Below are 15,108 nucleotides of genomic sequence, written 5' to 3'. Positions count from 1 at the left end.
AAGATCACCCACAAGTATCCTTGTTAGGGTCCCAGCCAACATCACTTTCCCCTCTTGCCTTGTTAGTCTGTACCCTGTAGGGGACAACTGGAAATAATGTTGAATGTTGTTTTGCTGTCTCAACAAGCATTATATATTCATCCCCAAGAGATCTGAAAATAAAGTCAAAGCTAACATTAAAAAAAAAGAAGAAAGAAAAAAAAGTTCTTCTAGCTAATAAGAGAGCAGTAAAGCACGATTATGGGTTTCCTCCCTCCCCCTGCCCAGATCAAGGGACTGCATTCCCTCGGGCTTTTATATTCTTGTATAATATTTAATTAAATACTCTGTTCCTACTGGTTTATGTACTAGAGAACACTAATTTTAGAAAACCGATTAGCTAGTTCTTTCTAACTGTATGTTATTGTAGCTAAGGTCAAATTTTTCACTGAAACTATGGCAACAAAACTCCAGTATTCTGTGTCGACAAAACTGAGGCAAAGTTCTCCAGAGACAGGCCTCCACTAGATGGCTAGACCTAGGCTGGATTATTCTATTTCTTACTTCTACCTGAAATGCTATGTTCCTGGGAATGGTTGGGGGGAGGGGGGAGGACCTCAGTCACAGAAATTTGCTAGCATAAGTCCAAGTGAGCTTATATAGAAGTGTCATCACTGATAACATTTTTAGACACATGTAATTTTAGCAGCACAAAACATCAAGACATTTCAGAAGCACCCAAATTGGAACTCAAATGTACCCGGAAAAATACCAGATGAAAAAAGGAACTTTTAAAATTTAAAAAAAGAGGAATAATTGCCCAATTTATTTTCTCAATTATTACAACTGCTCAAATTGGAGTTTTTCCTGCACTTATCTCCAGCTATTGCTTTGTAAAGGAAAAAAACACTGACTCTTTGAAGGGACAAATTCTTCTCTCCACACCTATGGCCACTTTCTACTTATTTCCCCAAACCAGTGCCCACGGACACAAGCACAGTTTTTGCCTTCTATAGGAGTCATGCTGGCCTCTCGCCTTAGAGGTTCCTCTGCCTTGGCTGACAGGACCAAGGAAGCAGCCAGTGGTTCATCCCTTCTCCTCAGAATTAAACTGTCCTCAAAGACAGGGAGAATGTCACTCTGCAGGCTAACTGGCAAGAACCCCTCCAAACTTACAACACATGGGGGTGGGGGTAGAGGACTTTCAGGAAAACAGCAGATTGGCAATATCTTCCTCCTGTCTGTCAAGAGTGGCTGGAATGCCTGCTGCTTGGGTTAAGATAAACACAACTTCCTCTCCCAGCTAGCCTTGTAATTTTATACATAAGGCAGGATTACCATCTGGAGCAAATGCGCCATCAGTAACCGAAGCTCTGGTCAAGGCTTGTGCAAGTAGGAAAAAAAGGCCTCATGGCTTCCCTTCAAAAGGTCACAAGCTCTAGAGCTCCCTCTTGATTATAAGGCAAAGTCAATAAAAATCTAAGAAATTCAGAAAGGTCAAAGTGTGGTTGTAGATACCTTTGTATAATCCACATACTCAACTTTTAAAACAAACATATCATGGTTAAACAAGGCAAGGGCTAGGTGTGATCTTCATAAAAAATGTCCTGAGAGCTGCTAATTGCAGATTTAGTCATGACAGCTACTTGACAACCACTTCCAGAGTGCTTAGGTTGGGCTCAGCATGTTGCTAACTGTGCTATATGCACACACCACATCAGCCTAAAATAATTCAATCAGTTCCATACTATTATTAACCATAGTAACCAGCTGGAGAAGTAAGGTTTAGAGAGATTAAGTCATTGCCCATGGTCACTCAGCTAATTAAGAGGTAGAGTAGGAACTTGACCCCACCTCTGACTCCAGAGCCAGCCCTCCTAACCACTACCTTCCATGGCCTCCCCACCATACCTCACAGTCATTAAAATCAGATTCTGCAGGAGTGTAACTCAGAAAGATTTTTGGTTTTTGTATTCATTCACCTTTTCCAATATTCAATAATTTCATCTTTCCACTACTTTGCAATGTTATCTGCTGGTTGGACTGAACACATTGGATCCCTGAGAGTTCCTCACTTGGAGAGTGTATCTGTCCTCTCCCCAGCTGTTTGCTGACCTAACGCCCCCAACCACAAGGCTTCCACAGGAAGCAAAACAGAAAAAACAGCTGGGTCCTTTGGTGGGAAAACAGACACTTATGGTCAAATGGGATCATCTACCTAACCTCTGTCCCCAAAATGAAATTCCCTCTTCAAAATCCCTGACAAATGGTTAGTCCCCTTTGAATGAGAGGAAACTCAATCATTTGAAGCAGGCCTCTTCCTTGAGCAATTGTTTGGCACTTATAATCAGAAGCAAGTTCCTTAAATCCGAAACTCTGACTCTGGTCATTTTTATCTGCTGGCCCTAATTCTCTATTATTGTTCTGAGCTCAGGACATCCGTCTTCCATATGACAGCCCTAAATTAAGGGAAGATTGACAACTGGTCCTTAGAGCCTTGCAAGAGAATGGCAGCCACTCAGAAATGGTACAATCTCAGGCCTCACCCCAGACCTACACAATCAGAATCTGCATTTTTAACAAGATCCCCTGGTGGATTCTATACACATTCAAGTTTCAGAAGCAGTGCCTTAGAGGGCTCTTTTCATTTATTCTACAAATATCTAAGAGCCTACTATAGGCCAGGACCTGTGCAAAACCTTAGGGGAGACAGGCCTCATTTCTAACCTCAGTTAAGATAGAGTTGGGTAGGAGTGAAGTCATAAACCAGCAATAACAGCAAAGAGTTTTATAGCATGTAATAGAGGCCAGCTGCTCCTTTAAGTACTTAACACGGACTGGCTCCTTTGATCCTCCCCAATACACTAGGAGACACATAAAATCATAGCCCCATTTTCAAGATGAGGAAACAGAGGTACTGAGAGGGTACGTAATGGGTCCAAGGGGACATGATCAGCAAAACGCAGAGGTGAGAGTCAAACCCAAGAAGTCTGCCTTCAGAGTCTTTGAAAAGGAGGAGCAGCTTAAGTGCACACAAGAAGCCAGTGAAGATACTTCAGAGGGAATGTATGAGGTCTAAAGGATGGGTGGGCATTAGGGGGACTGGGGAACCCAAGAGGAAGGACACAGATGGGGAGATCATTTCAGCGAGAAGAAAAAGGGCATGCAAAGGCCCAGAGGGTAGAGCAAGCACAGTGACTGCCAGGAAGAAATAAATCAGTTTGGCGGGAGCACAGGACGTGGCGTGGGACTGCAGATGAGGCTGAGAGGTAAGCAGAGTGACTCATGCAGGGCCCTGTGAACCCTGGAAGTACGTTGTATATCCTAAGCACAACTAGGGAACAACCCAGGGCTCCACGCAGCCAATGACACCATCAGATTTGCACAGATTCCTCTGGCTGCAGGCAACACTGCATCAGAGTGGGGGGCCCCCACATTCAAAACAGGCAAAGAGGGAAACGCAGCAACAAGCAAGGAGGTCATTGTAGGAGCTTAGGTGAGAAATTCTTAAGCTGGTCTAAAATGTCTTAAGTTTCCTCCACTACTCATTGGGCAACATGAATGCAATCATTTTGCGACCCTTCCTCCTAGTTACTCCTCCTTGAGCTTTATTCCCACTGAGCAATATGCCTCTTAAATGTGGAACCCAGGACTTGATAAGAGGCCCCAAATGTTTACTGAGCAGCACAGATCTATTCACTGGAGTGGTTCAGTGGAGACTTTCTAGCCCTCCAGACGTGGGTTCAAATCCTGAGTCTAGCTTGATTACAGATCCTTTCTGGGCTTGGGGTGCCCAACTGTAAAATGGGGATAAATACCACCTACCACACCACAGGGGTGTTTCAACAGTCAAGAAGAAAAGTAGGCCATGAGCCTACCAAGAGGCCAGGCACAAAAGAGGAAGATCTTTAACCACATCTTTTTCTTGATCATGAATTTAGTGAAGGCAAGGAATCTCAAAACCATAGGCATCAGAGAGAGAAAAGAGATCAAACACTGGGGGTCAAAGAGGAAGTACGCTCAGAAGGTAAGGCCAGTCCACTACTCCAGAAGACAAGTCAACTATAAAAAAAAAATCTTTTCAGAAGACCAGACTCAGGTAATGTGGAGAGAGGTGATAAAACAGTATAAGGCATCCCTGTAAAAAAAAAAAAAAAAATCACTTGTTGACCTAAAATGTCACTAGCAGAAACACTGGTAGCAATGGGAAAAGTGAAAACCTTTTCAGGAAAAAACATGAATTCTTTCCCAACAAGCTTTGAACTAAGGACCGACATTACACCAGGCACTGGGCCAGAAGTGCAGGGTAAGATGTGGTCCCTCCAGGTGCTCCAAAATCTAGCTATGGAAACAAAAATAGAAAACAGCTGTGATAAATATTATAGTCCAGGTTGTTAAGCAGGCAGGTAGCTAGTACCTCTAGTATGTAGACATTTGTTCCTGTCAGCTCATCTCAGAAGGACTTATTTTGGGGTAATAGAGGAGGAACCTGAGCAAGAAACCAGCAATTTAGTGAAGGAATATTTGAAGACTGGTCCCCTTCTAAATTTTTTTTCCTTACATTTTACTTATTTTTGAGAGAGAGAGAGAGCGCGCGTGAGAGAGAGCGGACACCTTGGGGGGGGGGGGAGGGGCAGAGAGAGGGAGACACAGAATCTGAAGCAGGCTCCAGGTTCTGAGCTGTCAGCACAGAGCCCGATGTGGGGCCCGAACCCAGGAACTGTGAGACCATGACCTAAGCCCAAGTCGGACACTTAACTGACTGAGCCACCCAGGTGCCCCAAAGACTGGTTCCCTTCTAAGAGCAGTTTACGGTAGGTATTAGGGGGTGTTTCTGATATCAGATTGTCTGGGTTCAAAGCCTGGGTATGCGAACTTCTACCTAGCTAATCCTGGACCAGACATTCAACACATTGTGCTTCAGCTCCCTCACCTGTAGAAGGTTACCTATAGCTGCCTTATGGGGTTATTACGAGGGTCAAACAGATTAATGCATATAAAGGTAGGTATATAAATTAAACAGGTTGAGCTACTTAATGTACATATGCACTATACAAGCTATTCACTCTTATTTACAGAAAAGACAATACCATTAAATATAGAAGGTAATGGGGAAAAAAATGCTTCTTAAATCTATGGCCCAAACACAGCAGCCTAAAAGATAGTGTGTGTGGAAACCCAGACTGTGTCCCAATACCAATTTTGATACAGAATTTTTCTTTGACCCCAGGAGTTTTCCTAAATCTAATTTCCATATCTGTCAAAAAAAAGAAAGAAAAAAGAAAGAAAGAAAGAAAGAAAAATGAGTTATCTTAAGCTCAAGTGATTCACCACATATCTTCATCAATGCTCTGAAGACAGGATAATAAAAGCCTTTCCCTTAAGAAAAAGTCTTTCATCAACCACTATGTTGTACTTTCAGGAAAACCATGTAACAGCGTGACAATATGACCCCATTACACTTGCTTGCTGTCCCAATCAATTTTGCCCTGAATGGAGGAAGCCACAACAGCAATATTGAGACTGAATTACATGACAAGGTCAACATTCCCATTGCAATGCAAGTGTTTTCTGCATTGGAGCTGAAAGCTGTTCTCCATTAGTAAATCAATTATTACGTGTAAACGAATATAAAAACAGGGGTCTGAGGTCTAATTTCCATGCGTCACTCAGATAGTCACAAAGGAAGCAATCCAGGGCATCAGAGTAAGCACAAGCTCTCTTATGCCCATGTGCAGGATGCCCCAGAGCCTTCAGACAAGCAGCTCAAAGCTTTGAGCAAGTAGGCAGAAATCCAGTGAGGGACACATGCAGCAGTGTGTGGGACTCCAGCATAATCAAGCAGCAGGCATCATCCCAGTGAATGTGTGACACACTGTGAGCATTCGATGTTGCCTGGGGAATGGATTTAAATTACAGTGTTGTTCCCTTTGAATGGAGTCTGTTGGTGCAAGATTGAGATAAGCTGGTAAATCTGAAATGAAGATTATAAAAAACCTACTAATCTTTTTATTAAATTTGAATTGATTTTGTGAACACAAAAGCGACTTTCCTACAAAGCAGCTGCACGCAGGCGCATGCACACCCAAAACCTTCAAAATGCCTCAAAGCATATATACCTGACAAGCACCTCAAGTAGACGGGTTTTTCTGCCTTATTTTACAAGACAGGCAGAAACTAAGTCCTTTACCCCCACTGTGAGAGGCCCATCCTGGATTAGAATCAAAAGAACAAACAAATTTTAAGTTAGGCCTTCCCCTTTGCATGTGGGTATTTAAAACTAAGATATGGGTTCATTCCTTCAATGCTTTGCCAAAAGAAAAAAAAAATGTTGCCTAGCAACAATTAAGGCAACGTGCAGCAAAGGAGGGTGGTTTGAAAGAAAGCTAAGCCAGTGAGTTTGTTATGGTCACCCTAGTCCAGAGACCTTTGTGACCCAAGACCGGGCTGTGTCCCCATCTGGCCTTAGAGTAAGGCCTGGCTGTTTCCATCCTTTTGTCGTATCTTATCAAAGGATATCTGCAATCCCAAAGAAATAAAAACCTACTTCTGGACAGCACCAGACTCCTGAACATCAATGCTCTCTTGTGAAATGTTAACTGGCTTGTTTCTGGCACCAATCACAAAGTTCTGAGCTGAAAGAGATCTTGGAAGTCACTTCGCCTACATTCCACTTAACAGATAGGAAAACTGAGGCCTGCAGAGAGGGAATGACTGCCTCAAGTTACCATAGCAGTTGGCAGCAGATACTGGTCTGGAAACTGGCTCTGAGATAAGATGATGCTCTTTACTTCAGTCTTAGTTTTCCCACAAGGGCTAAGAACCACTGCCTACCTCCACCTAAACACAGGCAAACAATGATCAGGTAAGCGGGTCACTGCTACTTAAATACTTATAACCCGACCATGAAAAATGCCATTCTTATCTGAAGCCCCTTTCAAAACCACTGGGGGGTGGCGTGTGATATGAAACTACTTTCTCTCCATCAAGACATCCTAAGTCCACAACTCCCCTAACAGGTGGGCTGGCACAGTGCAAGCACACTGGGACTGTGGAAAACAACAGTAAATGTGACAAGGCCACAAGCCTGACCTTCAAATTCATGGCCAAGCTTTAGGTCCAAGACTGGCTTGTCATAGCCAAGCAACATAGACTTCTTCCCAGTATGATCCGGAGACTGTGATTCCAGGCTTTCACTGCTAAGCAGGACACTTGCTGAGCAATCTAGAGCTGTCAGTCAACTTGGAGATGCCCAGGAATCAGGTTATACCCGCTCAGACCAGACCTTCGCTCTCAATACAGACAGAACTCACATCAAGCTGTAGGTAATATTTTGCATATCCCACATATGCATATATACAATATACCTGAAGATAACTTGTCCTGGATGTAGTTAAAAACACATTAAGTCAAGGGGCACCTGGGTGATTCAGTTGGTTAAGCGTCAAACTTCGGCTCAGGTCATGATCTCACGGTTTGTCAGTTCAAGCCCCTCATCGGGCTCTGTGCTGACAGCTCAGAGCCTGGAGCCTGCTTCAGATTCTGTGTCTCCCTCTCTCTCTGCCCCTCCCCTGCTTGCATTTTGTCTGTCTCTCTCTCTCTCTCTCGAAAATAAATAAACATTAAAAAAAAAAAAAAAAAAAAGATTGGCCTCTTGAACTGAATGGAGAAGATCAAGTTTTGAGGGTAAGAACTTTACCATTGCCCCATTCTGAAAAAGCAGATTACACAATAAATAGCGTGTTCAATACTAATGCCTATCTTATTTCCGGAAAACCCCAGACCTTGTTGCTCCTCCAACACCCCTGGAGGTTACATTTAAAACAGCAAAGATTGTAGGATCAAAATAAGAATGGTAGTTAATTTCCTTCTTTTCTTTAGAGAAGATGCTGTTATATTTAGTAGGGGGAAGGGGTGGGTGGGGGTGGAAGAGGAAAACATCATCTCAAGAAAGGAATTCTCTAACCACAAAGTTTCTATTGCCGGTTTCAATCTAATGTTTGTCTTCCTTCTTTCAAGATCACAGGCAAAGCCAACACAAACCAGCAAGAAAAGAGATTCTGTCTTACTTGCCATGGACACTTCCACTTTAAAATGGTACTATATTAACTAAAGGGCTAAAGTAACTGAATTATTCTACTTCTCAGCTCTTCTCATCACCTAGAGGACAGGGGATATTGTCCAAAATTCTTTTGGATAATCAAAGAAGCTTGTGAAATTTTCGTGAAACAGATGTGCACCCAATCCTTTCTTCCTACTGATGAAGTTCCGGGCAGGAGATATATTCAAGGGAATCACCACAAAAGCAATATACTTGGTAATGTACTTTTACCTATCAGGAAGAAGCAAGTGTATCAAGATTTTAATTCTTTTCCATCTACTATGAAAAATAACAGCTATCAGTCACTGAGCAGGTCTTAGGTATCAACCAAGTACTCTGATTGGTTCTTTACCCTTATTATCATCGATCCTATTACCTTTAAAGGGAAGGAATTCTCTTCCCCCATATTATAGGTGAGGAAACAAGCTTAGAAAAATTAATCTATCAAGGTCACTTAGCTTGCATACAGGAACCCTGGGACTCAAACCTAAGCCATTGGGGCCCTGTGCAAACCCCTACTCACAAAAGCATTTAAACACAAAAAGACAAACAATAATTATTTTCATATCATTAAAGGATTCATATATAGGATGCCCTTCTGCCAACATTTATGAGCACTAACCTCTGTAAGAAGTACCAGGAATGAAAAGATAGGAGTAAATAAAGCTTACTCTGTCCTTAACTCAAGGGCAGGCTCTGTCGCTGCTAAATTTGAAACACACACTTAATCTTCACGGTAACCGTATGAGGTACCGACTCATATAATCTCCCATTTTACAGATGAGAAAACCAAGCTTCACAGAAAACCAAGCTTAAACATTTTGTCCAGGGTCACACAGCTAAGAAATTAGAATGTGGATGTGAACCCAGAAAGCCTGATCCTAGGGCCTATGCTATTAATCACTAGAGTGGCAGACTTTAAGAGGAGCCCACAAAATTAAAAACCCCAAGTCAGAAGCCACAGGGAGCATTACATAAATAGGCCTTTGGTTTCCATTTACTTAAGAACAGGTTATGATGGTTCTCAATATAGGAAATAACTTGGCAAGGAAACAATGGAAGCAACAACAAATCCGAATGACTAAATGTAGCTCTGCTGATTGCTCAGATAAAGACTCCATCATCCCATCCGGCTGCTTGCCAGCATCTCACTTTTCCATATGTGTTTGTTCAACTCCACGGTGTAATGGCACGGCAAGGAAATGGACTAGAAATGCCTCCAAATTGCCCAAATGCCCTATGCACGATTTCTAAACATCAAAATGGCTTCAACTTCAAAAAGCACTTGTATTTGGAAAGGCAATAATCCCTTCCAAAAGAGAAATCTGTTTCTTCATTTTAGGGGAAAAAAAAAATCTTTTTTCAAAGAATGCTACACCAGAATTGAAGGGCTGCTTTGGAAAGTGTTTAAGTCCTCGCCCAGATTCCAAGGTGGAGGAGATCTTCCTGGCACTCTGCCTGGGCCCCTCACCTTCGTGCAGGGGCCCTCCAGTGCAGCAAGAGGAATTCAGGCAGTCCTGACCCACATTTGAAAAGCCTGCAGCAAAGCTTGTTTTGAACCGGATTTTCCCACAAGTGCAAAGCACCTCACAACCTAGAAACCTTTATTTTTAATTTATGAGGAAAAGGAGTCAACTTATCAAGTTGCTGTCATGTGACTACCTGTAGAACCAGGCCAGGCCATAAACAAAGTTCGGTTCTTTCCAAGAGGCCTCTATCAGATTGTCATTTTTATCTCCAAACAGCCCCTTCAAATCGGCCACCAGATACACATCTAAGCACAAGCACTTTTACCCTAGTGCCAGGAAAACAAATATGTCTTCTGACTTCCTGTGGGTATGGTCCTATTTAACATTCTAAACCTATATTCAAATAGCCACTGGTTAAATTTGTACAGGGCATTAACATCTTTCTCAAGGTTCCTTTCCCAGCTATCACGGCCTGCGTGCAGAGTGGGATAGAGCTAACACTAGCAATGAGCTCCCTGCATTTGGCTCCAACTGCAAAGCCACACTTCAACCAGCTCACCCTTAAGTAATAAAGCCAGTGGTTTATAGCCTAGGCTACATTAGCAGTGGTTCTTGACCTTGGCTACACAGGAGAATCACCCAGGAAGCTTTTAAAATAATAATAATAATAATAATAATAATAATAATAATAATAATAATGCCAAATTAAATGAGAATCCCTGAGTGTGGGACTCAAACATTATTACTTTTCAAAGTCCCACAACTGACTGTACAGCCAAAGTTGAGAACTACAACTCCTACTCCATCCATCCCCAGGTATGTGACCCCAGACAAGATACTTAACGTCAACCATAGAGGGCTTCAGTCCCCTCACAGGGCGGACAGACCAATCCAGGAGCTAAAAATTTAGCAGAGCCCTTAGCACAGCACTTGGCACTGAGTCCACTGAGCTTGACCCTGTTAAAAGATAAACTGAGGCATATTTTATTATTCAGTGTAGAGAATTATTCCTATAAGTAACTGGCTTATGACTATTAGATCATATCTTTCATTTTTGCTACATTCAGGATTCTGTTCTGAAAAAGTCATGGATGAAGGGTTGAAAATAAAAGGCCACTGAGGCCAGAGCTGCCTCAGGATCCTGTCACAGGGGCATATACCAACAATTTTTTTTCAATAGTCTTCCCTCCTGCCCCCCCAACCTCCCAGGTGAAAACATTCTCCTGATAGTCTCATGCCAACTGGAGGCAGCTCAACACTAAATATCTCTAAATCCTTCTCTCCATCTGAACGTCTGCCTTCTATTTTATTCTAAGTCCTTTAGCTTTTATCCAAACAGTTGCTATATCACTACAGTTTCTACATCTACCAACAATAAGAACTCATAACTCAAATGATGCAACCTGAAAATGGCAAGGTCTGAGCCCTTTGGGATCAAGGCCAAGAGTCAAATAGTGACCCAATGGGTTCTCAACCCCAGGTCAGTATTTTTTTAATGTTTATTTATTTTTGAGAGAGACAGACAGACAGACCAACAGAGCACAAGCAGGAGAGGAGCAGAGAGAGAGAGGGACACACAGAATCCAAGCAGGCTCCAAGCTGAGCTGTCAGCACAGAGTCTGATGTGGGGCTAGAACTCAAAAGCCTTCGGATCATGACCTGTACTGAAGTTAGACACTCAAGCGACTGACCCATCCAGGAGCCCCAACCCCAGTTCATCATTTAAAAAAAAAAAAACAAAAAACCACTTGTGGGGGCACCTGGATGGTTCATTCGGTTAAGCACCTGACTCTTGATCTCAGCTCATCATCTCACAGTTCATGAGTTCGAGCCCTGCATCAGACTCTGCACTGACAGTGGAGCCTACTTGGTAGTCAGTCTCTCTATCTCTGTCTCTTCCCCTCCCCCGCTCGTGCTCGCTCTCTCTCTCTCTCTCTCTCTCTCTCTCAGACACACACACACACACACACACACACACTCACACACACACACGCTCTCATGCGTGCACGCGTGTGCTCTCTCTCTCAAAATAAATGTAAAGAAATCACTTGGGAAGGTTAAAAAAATGCCCGTGCCCAGGCCACAACCTTCCAAGATTCATTTGATTGGTCTGGAGCAGGGCCCTAAGTATCCGTTTAATTGTATATCTCTCCCAGATATTTCTATGCAGCTAGAGTTGAGAACTACAAACCACAAAAACAAGAAAGAAAAACAAAATGTTTATCATCTTAACATACCAATTATATTTTAAACACCTTCTGGAATAAAAGTAAACTACCTTGGGAGGAAAATAACAAATGTAAGAGGCTTAAAAAGCCAGGGGGTACCTGGGTGGCTCAATCAGTTAAGTGTCTAATTTAGGCTCAGGTCATGATCTTGTGGTTTATGACTTCAAGTCCCACATTGGGTTCTATGCTGACAGCTCAGAGCCTGGAGCCTACTTCGGATTCTTTGTCTCAGTCTCTCTCTGCCCTTCCCCTGCTCGCACTCTCTCTCTCAAAAATAAACATTCAAAAACAGAAAGAAAAGAAAAGAGAAGAGAAGAGAAGAGAAGAGAAGAGAAGAGAAGAGAAGAGAAGAAAAGAAAAGAAAAGAAAAGAAAAGAAAAGAAAAGAAAAGAAAAGAAAAGAAAAGAAAAGAAAAGAAAAGAAAAGAAAAGAAAAGAAAAGCAAGCCAGGAGTGGTGGGGAGCTTCTGGTAGTAAGGCTGTCATGTGGAGGTCTTTTACTTCAAAAAATAAGTGCAATAATCAAGAACTCCTCACTCCAGGTTGAAGCATCTAGAAATACCAGAGCCCCTAAGGCAGAGCGAGATCTGCTTCAATGACACATCTTCCTTGTGACCAGATCGATAAATCTTGTTCAGGGACATACTTGCACAAATGTAAACGTTTAAGCTAAATTTACACTGACCAACATGCATTCAATATACACATGAAGGCTCTAATAAAAGCCATTCCAATCTTGACGTTCAACTTATTTATGCATTTTCAAAAGGTCACAAAGCTTGGACTTGAAATCATACTTTTAAAAAAAATGTAAGCAAATTAACCTACAACTGCTTATTAAACTCACATCTGCATAAGCAATCGTACACACACACACACACACACACACACACACACACAGCAACACACTTGATGAATTTTCAATTAAAGCAGGGTACCCATTCCAGGAAGGTCATCAACTTACCTCTGAATTTCTTGGGTGGATTATTAAGGTCCCCAGCTTCTGGCTGTACAACACAACGATCGTCAACCAGGCTGTGAAGACAAAGATAAACATTCTATGAGGCCAAGTCTAAGAAAATAAAACCTAAGCACTATGCAGAAATTGTACATCCAGGGCTGCTCCTGTGCAAAACTTATATGGCCATGTTCTCCTGCCAGGGAGCTGTTTACACGAGAGGTTTGCCATGCAGGGAGCTAAACCTAATCCACAATCCCAGGTTGTGCTCCTGCAATGCATACATGAACCTCCTATTTTCTATGGCTCTTTTCCCTTAACCACGTCCATGATGGATTTGAGCACAACATGCAGTAATGCTGAAGTCGGGAGGGATAGCAAGGGGTGAGTGCATTCAACTCATGGTGGATGAGGGGCCCATTTGGTGCCAGGCACAGTGCTAGGCTCTGAGGTGTGAGGACAAATATGAACCAGGCCCTGCTCTTAGGGAGCTCAAGGCTAGCACAGGAGCCACAAAGGCAAACTAATGAAGAGAATCCAATCTAAGGGCTCTAAGAGAAAGGACAACAAAATTCAGTCAGGAACTAACTGTGCCTGAGGCCATCTGAGAAGCTGCTAGCAGACAGTCATATGGAACTACTGGAAATTGAAATAGAGGTGGGGAACAGTACAAAAAGTTATAAATAACCAGCCCGCAATTATATACAGACCCTGTATTTAGAAATCCAGACTGACCAATCGAACTTACACGATTCTTTTAGAAGAACCTATTTAAAATACTGTGTGTTTTGAACAGATGAGCAAATTGAGAGTGAGAAGTTTAAATGACTTATCCAAGTTCCTAACACTAGTATTGGTCATTTCCAAGTGACTACAGAACTTGCTCCCAGCTAATATACTATGGATTTCCAGGGTTTCTTCCATTTGTCTGTGCTGCTCTTTTTCCCAAAAGCAAGGTACCATTAGCCAGCCTTTACTCTTACCACTGCTTCCTCCAAAATTCCACTTCCCCTCCTGGACCGTTTTTCAAGACTGACTCAGAGCCCTCATCTTCTCCATGAAGGTCTCCCTGCCAAGCCTGTCCTGGACCAGGCATTCCCTGACTCTCCTCCTGTCTTCCCTACCTCGCTGGACTGAAGCACAAATGGTGCAGGAGGCTATGAGCTCCCTGGGGGCAGAGAAATGTGTGCGATCCAAAAGATGCCCAAGCCTAGTACATCTTCCTGCCCAGGCAAGGCGCTCGGTGCATCAAAGTGGGTGAATCAAAGTGACTGGAGTAGCCCACCAGCAGCTTGCCTCAACTCTAAGACGCAAGACCTTTCTCCATCAAGAAGAACAACAGTGTGGTCAATGGCTTGAGCTTTTATGCAAAAATCGAGCAGAATGTGCACATTTCCAACTCCCACCTGGAGCCCCTATGAATGTAAATACAGTAATGCCACCAGAACTGATATAATGTGTGAACTGGGGGAGTGTCTTGGAATTTAATGTACAGCTGGGTTAAATACTCATCAAGTTCTCAAACAAGGACAAGGGGTAGGAGAAAGGGCCCCAGGCTAAGCCAGAAGACAAATGAATTGAAGATGGCACTTTGCCATCTACTAGCAGCTGGACTGTGACTATATTACTTGATTCCTCCTGGTCTCAGTTCCTTTATCTGTAAAACTCAAAGAGTTGGGCTCAAGGATTCTCAAATAGGGATATGTTCATCAGACTTTCCATTTGTTTATAAAATATATTGATACCAGGTCCCTACCATACCCAGGCCTACTAAAGCTGTGTTCCAGGATGGGACCCAAGAACTTCTAATTTTAACAAGTTCCTCAGGTGATTCTGCAGTACACCTCTACACAGCATGTGCACACACCCCGACTCTCCAAGGTCCGATTCAAGTTCTAAAGCTCAGTGAGTCAAGACAGCCAGGTGGGAGATAACTGCCATCTATACAAATGGAATGTGACTGGGGAGTTAGAATGCCAAGTTCTACAAGAACTGGTGGTCATTCACTGTCATTCACAACTAGTACCCCATAAATGTTAACAAATATTAAAAGGAAGAAGAAGGCCAAACTTTATTTTCCAAGTCCATTTTGAACCAAGGAAAAACTCATCTGAGGTAAGTAGTAGAGACCAAAATTCAAAATGGGCCATCTTCACATTAGAGAAAAAGAAAGGAGGGGCACCTGGGTGGCTCAGTCAGTTAAGTGTCTGACCTCCACTCACATCATGATCTCACAGTTCATGGGTTCCAGCCCCGAGTCGGGCTCTGTGATGACAGCTCAGAGCCTAGAGCCTAACTTCAGATTCTGTGTCTTCTTCTCTCTCTGCCCCTTCCCCACCTGTGCTCTGTCTCTGTCTCAAAAATGAATACTAAAA

General features: G+C 42.8%; 1 protein-coding gene across 6 annotated transcripts in view; it reads right to left on the bottom strand.

The window, feature by feature from the left end:
- ITPR1 (inositol 1,4,5-trisphosphate receptor type 1) overlaps positions 1–15,108 on the bottom strand; it is a 327,038-nt gene that overhangs the window by 286,454 nt on the left and 25,476 nt on the right. For all 6 annotated transcript variants that reach the window (XM_053897548.1, XM_053897549.1, XM_053897552.1 and 3 more), the window contains exon 4: positions 12,740–12,810. In XM_053897548.1, the coding sequence (XP_053753523.1) occupies positions 12,740–12,810 (71 nt within the window). The remainder of the gene's footprint in view (positions 1–12,739; positions 12,811–15,108) is intronic.

Source organism: Panthera pardus, unplaced genomic scaffold (assembly GCF_024362965.1).
Source record: "Panthera pardus isolate Hobbes unplaced genomic scaffold, ASM2436296v1 HiC_scaffold_8, whole genome shotgun sequence".
NCBI lineage: Eukaryota > Metazoa > Chordata > Mammalia > Carnivora > Felidae > Panthera > Panthera pardus.
Note: the sequence above shows the minus strand (reverse complement) of the source record. Positions and strands in the feature narration are given on the sequence as shown.